The sequence below is a fragment of the Cetorhinus maximus genome, chromosome 6 (genome assembly GCF_964194155.1).
Source record: "Cetorhinus maximus chromosome 6, sCetMax3.hap1.1, whole genome shotgun sequence".
Classification (NCBI taxonomy): domain Eukaryota; kingdom Metazoa; phylum Chordata; class Chondrichthyes; order Lamniformes; family Cetorhinidae; genus Cetorhinus; species Cetorhinus maximus.
In genome coordinates, this window is record NC_135884.1 from 1,107,310 (window position 1) to 1,121,387 (window position 14,078).

The following is a 14,078-nucleotide window of genomic DNA, read 5'->3' on the forward strand; positions in this document are numbered from 1 at the left end:
CCCTGTCAACATTGCAAAGCCCTCCTTACTAACATCTGGGGGCTAGTGCCAAAATTGGGAGAGCTGATTCACAGACTAGCCATCCTCATGGAATCATGCCTAACAGATAATGTCCCAGACACCACCATCACCATCCCTGGGTATGTCCTGTCTCACCGGCAGGACAGGCCCAGCAGAGGTGGCGGCACAGTGGTATACAGTCAGGAGGGAGTTGCCCTGGGAGTCCTCAACATCGACTCCAGACTCCTTGAAGTTTCATGGCATCAGGTCAAACATGGGCAAGGAAACCTCCTGATTACCATGTACCGCCCTCCCTCAGCTGACAAATCAACACTCTTCCATGTTGAACACCACTTAGAGGAAGCACTGAGGGTGGCAAGTACCCAGAATGTACTCTGGATGGGGGACTTCAAATTTCCATCATCAAGAGTGGCCCGGTAGCACCACTACTGACCGAGCTGGCCGTGTCCTAAAAGGCATAGCTGCTAGACTGGGTCTGCAGCAGGTGGTGAGGGAACCAACAAAAGGGGTAAACATACTTGACCTCATCCTCACCAACCTGCCTGCCGCAGATGCATCTGTCAATGACAGTATCGGTAGCAGTGACCACCACACAGTCATTGTGGAGACGAAGTTTTGTCTTCACATTGAGGATATCCTCCATCATGCTGTGTGGCACTAACACTGTGCTAAATGGGATAGATTTCAAACAGATCTAGCAACTCAAGACTGGGCATCCATGAGGCGCTGTGGACCATCAGCAGCAGCAGAATTGTACTCAAACACAATCTGTAACCTCATGGTCCGGCATATCCCCCACTCTACCATTACCATCAAGCCAGGGGATCAACCCTGGTTTAATGAAGAGTGCAAGAGGGCATGCCAGGAGCAGCATCAGGCTTACCTAAAAATCAGGTGTCAACCCGGTGAAGCTATAACACAGGACTACTTGCGTGTCGAACAGCATAAGCAGCAAGTGATAGACAGAGCTAAGCGATCCCACAACCAACGGATTAGATCTAAGCTCTGCAGTCCTGCCACATCCAGTCGTGAATGGTGATGGACAATTAAACAACTCACTGGAGGAGGCTCCACAAATATTCCCATCCTCAATGATGGAGGAGCCCAGCACATCAGTGCAAAAGATAAGGCTGAAACATTTGCAACAATCTTCAGCCAGAAGTGCTGAGTGGATGAACCATCTCGGCCTCCTCCGGAGGTCCCCAGCATCACAGATGCCACTCTTCAGCCAATTCAATTCAGTCCACATGATACCAAGAAATAGCTGAAGGCACTGGATACTGCAAAGGCCTGACAATATTCCGGCAATTGTACTGAAGACTTGTGCTCCAGAACTTGCCGCACCCCTAGCCAAGCTGTTCCAGTACAGCTACAACACTGGCATCTGCCCAGCTATGTGGAAAATTGCCCAGGTATGTCCAGTACACAAAAATCAGGACAAATCCAACCCGGCCACTTACTGCTCCATCAGTCTACTCTCCATCAGTAAAATAATGGAAGGTGTCATCAACAGTGCTATCAAGCGGCACTTGCTCAGCAATAACTTGCTCACTGACGCCCAGTTTGAGTTCCGCCAGGGCCACTCAGTTCCTGACTCATTACAGCCTAAATTCAAACATGGACAAAAGAGCTGAACTCTCGAGGTGAGGTGAGAGTGACTGCCCTTGACATCAAGCCAGCATGTGACAGAGTGTGGCACCAAGGAGCCCTAGTAAAACTGGAGTCAATGGGAATCGGGGGAAAACTCTCCGTTGGTTGAAGTCATACCTAGCACAAAGGAAGATGGTTGTGGTTGTTGGAGGTCAGTCATCTCAGCTCCAGGACATCACCACAAGAATTCCTCAGGGTAGTGTCCTCGGCCAACCATCTTCAGCTGCTTCATCAATGACCTTCCTTCCATCATAAGGTCAGAAGTGGGGATGCTCACTGATGATTACACAATGTTCAGCACCATTCGCGACTCCTCAGATACTGAAGCAGTCCATGTCCAAATGCAGCAAGACCTGGGCAATATCCAGGCTTGGGCACTGTGGGTGTACCTCCACCACATGTACTGCAGCAGTTCAAGGCTGCAGCTCACCACCACCACCTTCTCAAGGGCAATTAGGGATGGGCAATAAATGCTGGCCCAAACAGTGACGCCCACATCCCATGAATGAATGAATAAAAATAGCAGGAAACGAAATCTGATAGGACAGTGATGGTGAGAGGGAATAAATAATAATTACAATTGTACCAGGAGAACCTGAAAATCAGAGGAGACATGGTTATTGTAAACGCGGCACAAGTTGGACAAGATGAGTTGAATGAGACGATGGGTTAGGATCCCCTCCCAAAGAAATTGAGCGAAGGTGTTCAATGTTTTAACGGTTAAAAGCCTGGAAAAAATAAACTGCTGGAGGTGGGGTGGCAGAGGAGTGGAATTAATAGCCTGCAAATACAATGTGTGGATTCACAAACTGAATGCCATCTTAAAAAGTCTCCAGCAAGAAATCACTTTTATTAAAAAGAGGGGAAAGATTCAATACTCTGCAGTATTTTATTGGAACCGACCATGCAGCAATCAATTTTGCTAGCTGTGGCAGGAGTGATGTGGCATTTCTAGCAAGTGATGATGTAGTGTGGGTACAGAGTAGAATGGCTTTGATTGTGCATCTGCCTCTCAGTGGGACTGAATTACCAGCTGACATGTGTGAGCGCAGACAGTTCCCTCCACCCACCTACACTGGTACATGAACATTAGGCACACTCCTAAATAGCGCTCATGGAAGTTAAATGCTCTCACCTGACACACAACTCTGGTCATTGCTTTTTTTGAGCATTCCTCTCACTCTTCCCTACGTTACAACAAACACTGCATTTCAACATTATATACAAGCACTCCACTCCACTCATTTATAATAAAAACCTGCAGTCAGTAAGGACAATATTCAGGCTTAGGTTAATAAGTGGCAAATAACATTTGTGCCACACAAGTGCCAGGCAATGACCATCTCATACAAGAGAGTCTAACCACCTGTAGCTGGTTAATAACCTGGAGCTCCCACCCTAACCGCACTGTGGTTGGACCTACATCACATTGACTGCAGGGGTTCAAGGCGGCAGAGCCCATGAGCCAATAAATAAAAGAACAACTGCCAGTCGTACCTATTTCAAGCACATGAAACCAGTGGCATAAACATAAGTGGTAAATAAAAAAGGAGCATTTGAAAAGCCTATAGGTTAGTTCTGTAGGCTTAATGTTAGGTCTGTATAACTACACAAAATGTTATCTTTCTGCAGAACACACAGCTACAATGCAAAACTAGAGGGCATCAATATAAGATCGTCACCAAGAAATCCAATAGCAACTTCCTCAGAGGAGGGGAATGTTTGTGGGAGGTGTTTGGTGTTCTGGGCAATATTTATCTTTTTTCAACATCACAAAACAGATGATCTGGTTACCAGATTACTGTTTGAGAGAGTTTGTTGTGGGCAAATTAACTGCTGTGTTTCCTACTTACCACAGTGCTTTGATCTTGCAGTGCTGTTTTTGATTTGTAAATCCCTTTGCACCTCTAGGCCGTTTAGACTATTATCCAAGGTGAGGCTGCATTTTCCCTCCCACCAAATGCACCTCTTCACACTTATTTGTATTACAATTCATTTGCCGATTACACACCCATTCTGCAAGCTCGCTAACGTTGCATTTTATCTCCGCCTTCCTCATCATTACCTATACCCTCCAATTTGGTGTTGTCTGAAAATTCTGGCATTGTACAATTCCTGACTTCAAATAATTTATGCAAATAGCACCTATCCCTGTGGAATACCTTCCCCAGCTACCTTAAACCCTCAGATAAAAGCAAAATACTGCGGATGCTGGAAATCTGAAACAAACATAAAAATAGCTGGGAAAAACTTAGGTCTAACAGCATCTGCAGAGAGGAATACAGCTAACGTTTCGAGTCCGTATGACTCTTCATCATCAGTTCTGATGAAGAGTCATACGGACTCAAAACATTAACTGTGTTCCTCTCTGCAGATGCTGTCAGACCTGCTGAGTTTTTCCAGCTATTTTTGTTTTTGTACCTTAAACCCTTCTCTCATTTCACAGCCATCTTTCTATCCATTCTGCTACTTGTCCCCTGACATGCTCAGACTGCATGTCAAGGGTTTACTATGTACCTTATTGAGAGCCTTTATATAAATATCAGACAGCGTGGTACTTTCTGAAGTATAGACACTGTTGTAATGTAGCAGCTAAAGGTGCTATATAAATGAAGTGCAAGGGCAAGGTATATAACTGCATTCTTTTTATCTTCTCAAGATACAAACACATTTTCTCTTCCCCACATCCACTCCGCAGGCAAGAAAACTCAATGTATTTCCTCTGCAAAAAAAGTCATACAAGCTCAAAACATTAACTGTTTCTCTCTCCACAGATGCTGCCAGACCTGTTGAGTTTTTCCCAGTATTTTCTGTTTTTATTGCAGATTTCCAGCATCCGCAGCATTTTGCTTTTATATCAATGTATTTCCTCGCTTATCTTACAAAAAAAAACGACAAAAATAAAGCCGGCTGGACCGCCTGACTTTGACCTGGGCACACTAAAGGCACAGCCAGCCCAGTCTACGCCATGAAGTCCTTCTCACTAACTTGTGGGCAAACGTGTGAGTGCTGTGCCACAAAATAGTCAAGCATCAGGCTGACAGTTGTGAAAAAGGACGTGCATTTATATAACGCTTTTCACAATCAGTAATCGTGTCAAAAGTACTTTACAGCCAATTACGTACTTTGGAAGTGTAGTTATTGTAATGTAGGAAAGGCAGTATCCAAATTTGTGCACAGTAAACTCCCACAATCAGCAATGTGATAATGGCCAGATTTAGTTGAGATGTTGATTGACGCATAATTACCAGGAGGTAGTGCTACACTGTCAGAGGTGCTGTCTTTCAGATGAAACATTAAACTGAGGCCCCATCTGCCTGCTTGTGTGGATGTTAAAGATCTAATGGCATCATAAGGTTTAGATGAGTAATGAAGAACAAGGAGGCAACAAGATGGTGGCATCGTGGTAATGCCACTGGTCTAGTAATCTAGAGGCCCAGTTTAATACCCTGGGGACATGGGTTCAAATCCCATCGTGGCAGCTGGTGGAATTTAACTTCAGTTAATAAATCTGGAATTAGTAAACTTAGAAAACTAGTAACTTAGTAATGGTGATTATGAAACTATCATTGTCATAAAAACCCATCTGGTTCAACTAATGCTTTTAGGGAAGGAAACCTGCCATCCTTACCTGGTCTGGCCTACATGTGACTCCAGACCCACAGCAATATGATAGACTCTGAAATGGCCTAGCAAGCCACTAGGTTGGAGGAGCAAATAGGGGCGGGCACAAATAGGTGATTTTAATCTACATATAGACTGCGCAAATCAGATTGGTAATGGGAGTCTGGAAGATGAGTTTATAATGTGTTTTCAGGACAAATTCTTAGAGTAGCACATGCAAGAGCCAACCAGGGCTGGCCATTCTAGATCTGGCAACGTTTAATGAGACAGGATTAATTAATGACCTTATAGTGAAAGTGTCCCTCGGTTGCAGTAGTCATAACATGATTGAATTTCACATTCAGTTCAAGGGAGAGAGCAACAATTATGAGGGGATGAAGGCAAAAGCTGGCTAAAATGAACTGGGAAATTAGGCTAAGGGGCAGGTCAGTAGAGATGGAGTGGCAGGCATTTAAGGAGATATTTCAGAATACTCACAAAAGGTACATTCTAGTGAGATAGAAAGACTCTGGGGGAAGGATGTACCATCCATGGTTAACTAAGCAAGTTAAAGATAGTATCAAATTGAAAAAGTGTACAAATTACAAAGATTATTGGCAGGTTATAAGATTGGATAGAATATAAAACAAAGTAGCAAAGAATGATTAAAAAAAGGGAGAAATTAGAGTATGAGAGAAAGCTAGCTAGAAATATAAAAACTGATTGCAAGAGTTTCTAAGGGTATTTAAAAAGAAAGTGTTAAGTAAAGAGAATGTTGATCCTGATCCTGCGAGTCTGGGGAATTAAGAATGGAAAATAAGGAGATGGCAGATGAATTGAACAGATATTTTGCATCCAACTTCGCAGTAGAGGATACAAATAACATCCCAAAAATAGGTGTGCATCAACAACTGAAATGGTATGGGGAACTTAAAACAATTCCAATCACCAGGGAAAGGAGACTGAGAAAATTATTGGAATTAAAAGCTGACAAGTCCCCAGGTCCTGATGGACTTCATCCTAGGGTCTTAAAAGTAGCTGCTGAGATAGTAGATGCATTGGTTTTAATTTTCCAAAATTTACTAGATTCTGGAAAGGTCCATCAAATTGGAAAATAGCAAATTTGACTCCTTTATTCAAGAAAGGAAGGAGACAGAAAGAAACTACAGACCAGTTAGCTTAATATCTGTCGTAGGGAAATTGCTGGAATCTATAATTAAGGAGGTTATAGCAGGGTATTTAGAAAATCTTAATGCAATCAGGTAGCATGAACTTGTGAAAGGGAAATCATGCTTGACTAATTTATTAGAGTTCTTTGAGGAAGTAACAAGCAATGTGGATAAAGGGGAACCTGTTATGAGCTGTACTTAGATTTACAGAAGGCATTTGACAGGGTGCTTAATCAAAGGCTATGACACAAAATAAGAGTTCATAGTGTAGGGGGTAACATATGAGCATGGATGGGGGATTGGTTAGCTAACAGGAAAAAGAGTAGGGACAAATGAGCCATTTTTGGATTGGCAAGGTGTAATGAGTGGAGTGCCACAGGGATCAGTGTTAGGGATCAACTATTTACAATCTATATCAATGACTTGGATGACAGAACAAAATGTATGGTTGCTAAACTTGCTGATGATACAAAGAAAGGTATGAAAGTAAGTTGTGACGAGGACATAAGGAGTTTGCAAAAGGATATAGATAGGTTAAGTGAGTGGGCACAAATTTGGTAGATGGAGTATAATGTGGGAAAATGTGAATTTTGGCAGGAAGAATAAAAAAACATTATTTAAATAGGGAAGAGAATACAGTACTCTGCAGTACAAAGGGATGGGTGTCTTGGTAAATGAATCACAAAAGGTTAGTATGCAGGTACAGCAAGTGATTAGGAAAGCAAATGAAATGCTGTCATTTATTGCAAGAGAAATGGAATATAAAAGTAGGGATGTTTTGCCACAGTTGTATAGGGCATTGTTGTAGATGTGGTCTTGCACTGTGCAGTTTTGGTCTCCTTATTTAAGAAAGATGTGAGGAGTGGAGATTATTCTTTTTAATATTTTTGGGGAATATAGTGTTATTCTGTAAAGGTGGCTATATGTGGAAATGGTTTAATTAAGCTGGACAGAGGTTACTAGGAGTCAGGATATCGGGGGGGGGGGGGGGGGGGGGGGGTGGGGGGGGGGGTTTAAAACATGAAAGGATGAAGGCATTATGTTTGAGGTGCAAGTGAATAGGTTGGATCTAACATTTGCATTTTTAGATAAGTTGAGAGTTCATCTGAGTATCAAAGGGAAGGCAGAGGTGAAAAGAAACATGTCTGCATCTTGCAGGAATTCCATAGGTAAACAGAAGAGGGTATATTACATTTTATTGACCCGAAAAGCAGGGGGAAAAAGAGAAAAATGAAAGATTTTATATTTGGAAGGATTTGAGTGTCAAAGATGTGTGAGAACAATGGAACATGAGATGAAAGGGGCGGTGGAGGGGAAACGGTATTTTAGAATTACTGTGGAGAGCTTAGGGGTTGAGCTGAGTTGGGGCTGTTGACTGTAGATGAGAGTTATTGGCTGTGTGATGAAGATCTCCTGGAAATAGCTCTAGGCTGCGGGGAGATGCAGTGTGAATCAGCCATCCAGTCACGTCAGGACAATCTTGGGATGGAACAAGTGGCCTTGCACTGAAATTTTGATTTCCACAGCAGAGTGGGAGAATGTTGAGGTCATGTGATATGCCTTTATTAGACCTACAGCAGTTTGCCTTGGGTAATATTACTGGATTTTTATAGTTAAACATCTATAAAAAGAAGTGCTGTCTGGGAGCAGTTTACTTTTGGGTCTGACTAAGTAGAGAGTCATTTTGGGGGAATGTTTTGTTAGACTAATTTTTAACTGTGCAACTGTAATTTTGTGTGCTGAAGTTTTCTTTTCTTCTTGTTAATAAAACTTTTACTTTTTAAAAACCCAAAAGTGTTACTGGACTTCTTGCTGCTGAGATCAGTATGTCTTATCTGCAGAATATGAAAAAAAAGCTATGGCTCATAAGCCAAGTTTCCCTCTGGGATTTGGTTTGTGCAGCAATTAACATCGGCTGTGTCGTAACAAAGAACATAACTGCATTAGCAGTTCAGAGAAGATTTAATCAGCTGATTCCTGGAATGAGGGAGTGATTTTGTGAGGAAAGGTTGGACAGGTTGGGCCTGTAACCATTGGAGTTTAGAAGGCAAGGTGATCTTATTGAAACATTAGATCCCAAGGAGAGTTGACAGGTTGGATGCGGAGAGGATGTTTCCTCTTGTCGGGCAGACTAGAACTAGGGGATGCAGTTTCTTCTTATTCATTCATGGGATGTGGGCTTCGCTGGCTGGGCCAGCATTTATTGCCTATCCCTAATTGCCCTTGAGAAGGTGGTGGTGAGTTGCCTTCATGAACCGCTGCAGTTCATGGGGTGTAGGTAGACCCACAGTGCTGTTAGGGAAGGATTTCCAGGGTGTTGACCCAGCGACAATGAAGGAACGGCGATATATTCCCAAGTCAGGATAGTGAGTGACTTGGAGAACTTCCAGGTGGTGGTGTTCCTATGTGTCTGCTGCCCTTGTCCTTCCAGATGGTAGTGGTTGTGGGTTTGGAAGGTGCTGTTGAAGGATCCTTGGTGAATTCCTGCAATACATCTTGTAGATGGTACACACTGTTGCTACTGTGCTTCGGTGGTGGAGGGAGTGAATGTTTGTGGATGTGGTGCCAATCAAGCAGGGCTGTTTTGTCCTTGATGGTGTCGAGCTTCTTGAGTGTTGTGGGAGCTGCAATCATCCAGGCAAATGGGGAGTATTCCATCACACTCCTGACTTGTACCTTGTAGATGGTGGACAGGCTTTGGGGAGTCAGGAGGTGAGTTACTCACCGCAGGATTCCTAGCCTCTGACCTGCTCTTGTAGCCACAGTATTTATATGTCTAGTCCAGTTCAGTTCCTGGTCAATGGTAACCCCCAGGATGTTGAAATTGGAGGATTCAGTGATGGTAATGCCATTGAACATCAAAGGGGCGATGGTTGGATTCTCTCTTGTTGGAGATGGTCATTGCCTGACACTTGTGTGGCACGAAAGTTACTTACCACTTGTCAGCCCAAGCCTAGATATTGTCCAGGTCTTGCTGCATTTGGATATGGACTGCTTTAGGATCTGAGTCGTCGCGAATGGTGAACATTGTACAATCATCAGCAAACATCCCTGTTTCTGACCTTATGATGGATGGAAGGTCATTGATGAAGCAGCTGTAGATGGTTGGGCCTTGGGACACTACCCTGAGGAACTCCTGCAGTGATGTCCTGGAGCTGAGATGACTAACCTCCAACAACCACAACCATCTTCGTGTTACGTATGACTCCAACCAACAGAGAGTTTTCCCCCACCGATTCCCACTGACACTAGTTTTGCTCGGGCTCCTTGATGTCAAGGGCAGTCACTCTCACCTCGGGAGTTCAGCTCTTTTGTCCATGTTTGAACCAAGGGTGTAATGAGGCCAGGAGCTGATTGGCACTGGCAGAACCCAAACTGGGTATCAGTGAGCAGGTTATTGCTAAGCAAGTGACACTTGAACAGCACCGTTGATGACCCCTTCCATTACTTTACTGATGGAGAGCAGACTGATGGGGCGGTAATTGGTCGGGTTGGATTTGTCCTGCTTTGTGTACAGGACATACCTGGGCAATTTTAAACATAGCCGGGTAGATGCCAGTGTTGTAGCTGTACTGGAACAGCTTGGCTAGGGGCACGGCAAGTCACTGATGTGCTGGGCTCCTCCACCATTGAGGATGGGGACATTTGTGGAGCCTCCTCTCCTCCAGTGAGTTGTTTAATTGTCCACCACCATTCATGACTGGATGTGACAGGACTGCAGAGCTTAGATCTGATCCATTGGTTGTGGGATCACTTAGCTCTGTCTATCACTTGCTGCTTATGCTGTTTGACACGCAAGTAGTCCTGTGTTGTAGCTTCACCAGGTTGACACCTCATTTTTAGGTATGCCTGGTGCTGCTCCTGGCATGCCCTCTTGCACTCTATATTGAACCAGGGTTGATCCCCTGGCTTGGTGGTAATGGTAGAGTGGGGGATATGCCGGGCCATGAGGTTACAGATTCGAGTAACCTCATTCGAATACAATTCTGCAGCGGCTGATGGCCCACAGCACCTCATGGATGCTCAATCTTGAGTTGCTAGATCTGTTCGAAATCTATCCCATTAGCAGTGGTAGTGGCTCACAACACGATGGAGGGTATCCTCAATGTGAAGGTGGGACTTTGCCTCCACAATGACTGCACAATGGTTACTCCTACTGATACTATCATGGATGCATCTGTGGCAGGCAGGTTGGTGAGGATGAGGTCCAGTATGTTTTTCCCTCTTGTTGGTTCCCTCACCACCTGCCACAGACCCAGTCTAGCAGCTATGTCATTTAGGACTCGGCCAGTTTGGTCAGTAGTGGTGCTACCGAGCCAATCTTGGTGATGGACATTGAAGTCCCCCACCCAGAGTACACTCTGCACCCTTGCCACCCTCACTCAGTGCTTCCTCCAAGTGGTGTTCAACATGGAGGAGCACTGATTCATCAGCTGAGGGAGGGCGGAACGTGGCAATCAGCAGGAGGTTTCCTTGCCCATGTCTGATGCCATGAGACCACGGGGTCCGGAGTTGATGTTGAGGACTCCCAGGGCAACTCACTCCCAACTGAGCCACCTCTGCTGGGCCTGTCCTGTCGGCGGGACAGGACAACCCATTCCGTGAGGATGACGATGTCAGGTTATCACTTGACTAGTCTCTGAGACAGCTCTCCCAATGTTGGCACTAGCCTCCAGATGTTAGTAAGGAGGGCTTTGCAAGGTCGACAGTTTGCCATTGTTGTTTCCAGTGCCTAGGTCGATGCCGGGTGGTCCGTCAGGTTTCATTCCTTTTTTGAGACTTTGGAGAGGTTTGATACAACTGAGTGGCTTGCTAGGGCATTTAAGAGTCAACCACATTGCTGTGGGTCTGGCGTCACATGTAGGCCAGACCAGGTAAGGACACCTCACCCTCCTGCTTTCCTCATGCCCCTGAATTTTGTTTCTCCTTCCAGTATTTTTCTCTTTTGAAGGCTACTATTGAATTTGTATCCACCACCCTACCAGGCTGCACATTCCAAATTCTAACCATTCATATGTGAAAAAGTTTGTCCTGGTCTCTTTTGTAAATGACCTTAAATCTGTGCACTCTGGTTATCAGTTCTTCAGCCAGCGGAAATAGTTTCTATTTACTCTACCTTCATGAATTCAAGCATTTCTATTAAATCTCCTCTTAGCCTTCTCTGCTCCAAGGAGAATAATCCCAATTTCTACAGGTAACTTTAATCCGTCAACCTGGGAACCTTTCTAGTAAACCTCTTCACCACTCTCTCCAAAGCGTTTACATCCTTACTAAAATATCGTGCCCACAACTGCACATAGCACTCCAGCCAATTTAAATATTTGTCAACGTAACAGTCCCTTGGTCTCTTCCTCTCTGATCATAGGGTTCAAAATGCAGAGGAGAAACTGACCAACTTTATCCAGGTAAATAGATCTGATGATGGAGTTAAAGGTCAGAGAAAGGCCCAGGTGCACAAGTTGCATTGGTGCCACAAAGTTTGTACTATATGAGTCAAGGGGTATGTGGAACAGGTGGGGAAGCAGAGTTGAGATCAATTCTGTAATGATGTTATTGAATGGCGGAGCAGGCTCGAGGGGCCAAATGGCCTACTCCTGCTCCTTATTTGAATGTTCTTAATCTTCTATCTTTCTCACTAGTTTCTGCTGCAATATGGCACAGAAGCTTATTAAATCAGCTCAAAAGGTCAGAGCGCAAGATAAGCTTGGATATATCTCGATTTTAAAATTTCTATCCTCTTGTTCAGGTCCCTCCACTTCTCTCTCTCTCTGTCATCTCCTCCAACCTTCCAACATCTTTGCATTCCTTCAGTTCTAGCATCTTGCAAATCCCCACAGGCTCCATGGGGGGCGGGGGGGGGGTTAAGCAGAGGCTCCACTGGGGGGGGGGGGGGTTAAGCAGAGGCTCCACTGGGGGGGGGGGAGGGATAAGCAGAGGCTCCATGGGGGGGGGGGGGGTTAAGCAGAGGCTCCATGGGGGGGGGGGGGTTAAGCAGAGGCTCCATTTGGGGGGGGGGGGGGGGGGGGGGGTTAAGCAGAGGCTCCATTGGGGGGGGGGGGGGGGTTAAGCAGAGGCTCCATGGGGGGGGGGGGGGTTAAGCAGAGGCTCCATTTGGGGGGGGGGGGGGGGGTTAAGCAGAGGCTCCATTGGGGGGGGGGGGGTTAAGCAGAGGCTCCATTGGGGGGGGGGGGGGTTAAGCAGAGGCTCCATTGGGGGGGGGGGGGGTTAAGCAGAGGCTCCATTTGGGGGGGGGGGGGGGGGGTGTTAAGCAGAGGCTCCATGGGGGGGGGTGGGGGTTAAACAGGGGCTCCATGGGGGGGCCGCTGACTCCTCTCCCTCCCTCCCTCGCGGTGATGCGGGGTGAGCCCTCAGCGGGAGCTCGGTCTGCGACCTCGGGCTCGGGGTGACTCACCATCAGCGGACTCGGTGTGAGGCGGTGCTCAGCTCCCACTCCAGGGCCGCGGCCTAGTGGATCCTCGGTGTCGGCTGGAGCCACGATCCCGCCCGAGTGACCACTGACGTCAGCACGTACTCACGGGAGCGAGCACGCCATGGGTGTCGCGCCCAGAGGTGGGGGCGCGCGCGCTGCATCTCCCCATGCGCCTGTCTCGGAAGCGCGCGCCACACGGCCCAATCGCCCGCGCTCCCGCCGCGCCCGGGGCCCCGCCAGAGCCCGGCCCGGGGAGCCGCACTCCCTGCACCGCCTCCGCCTCACAGCGGCTCCCACCTACCTCAGCCCGCGGCGCTGGATGTCCGGTGCCGACCCCGCTCGTACCCGACCTCCGCCGGCTCCGCTCTCCGCCCACCGGCCTTTTTATTGTGTTTTCTTCCCTTCTAAATCTCAGAGAGCGCCATCTTACAGCCAGCCCGTAGCAGCCAATCAGCGCCGGCCTCCCCCTGCAGCCAATCAGCGCCGCCCTCCCTCCCCTGCAGCCAATCAGCGCCGCCCTCCCTCCCCGGAACCAATCAGCGCCGCCCTCCCTCCCCGGAACCAATCAGCACTGCCCTCCCTCCCCGCAGCCAATCAGCGCCGCCCTCCCTCCCCGGAACCAATCAGCGCCGCCCTTCCTCCCCGGAACCAATCAGCTCCGCCCTCCCTCCCCGGAACCAATCAACGCCGCCCTCCCTCCCCCGCAGCCAATCAGCGCCGCCTTCCTCCGGCAGCCAATCAACACCACCCTTCCAGCAGCCAATCAGCTCCGCCCTCCCCTGCAGCCATTCAACACCGCCCTGCCGCCCCTTCGGAGCCAATCAGCGCTGCCCTCCTACCGTAAGACTCGCGAGGCTTCAGTCTCTCTTAAAGGGCCCCTTCTACTCAGTGTCGGGTTTCTTGTCGCTCCAGGAACTGGGAAAGGCCATTCAGCCCCTCAGGTCTGTTTGACCAATCATTTAGTTCATGGCGAACATATATCTTACATCACAAAAATAAAAATACCTGGAAAAACTCAGCAAGCCTGGCAGCATCTGCGGAGAGGAACAGTTAACGTTTCGAGTCCGAATGACCCTTCAACAGAACTAAGGAAAAATAGAAAAGAGGTGAAATATAAGCTGGTTTAAGGAGGGGTGGGACAGGTAGAGCTGGATAGAGGGCCAGTGATAGGTGGAGATAACCAAAAGATGTCACAGACAAAAGGA

General features: G+C 47.0%; 1 protein-coding gene across 3 annotated transcripts in view; it reads right to left on the reverse strand.

Annotated features, from left to right (window-relative positions):
• qrich1 (glutamine-rich 1) overlaps positions 1 to 13,336 on the reverse strand; it is a 61,822-nt gene extending 48,486 nt beyond the window's left edge. The window contains exon 1 of one of the 3 annotated variants that reach the window (XM_078543044.1): positions 13,175 to 13,336. Coding sequence is in view for 2 of the 3 variants with exons in the window: in XM_078543042.1 (XP_078399168.1) it covers positions 2,807 to 2,827 (21 nt within the window). In the remaining variant the exon portion in view is untranslated. Of the gene's footprint in view, positions 1 to 2,806; positions 2,843 to 12,855; positions 12,987 to 13,174 lie in introns of those variants that run through there. The other 2 variants (XM_078543043.1, XM_078543042.1) reach the window with 2 other exon arrangements.
• Between the last annotated feature and the right edge of the window lie 742 nt (positions 13,337 to 14,078).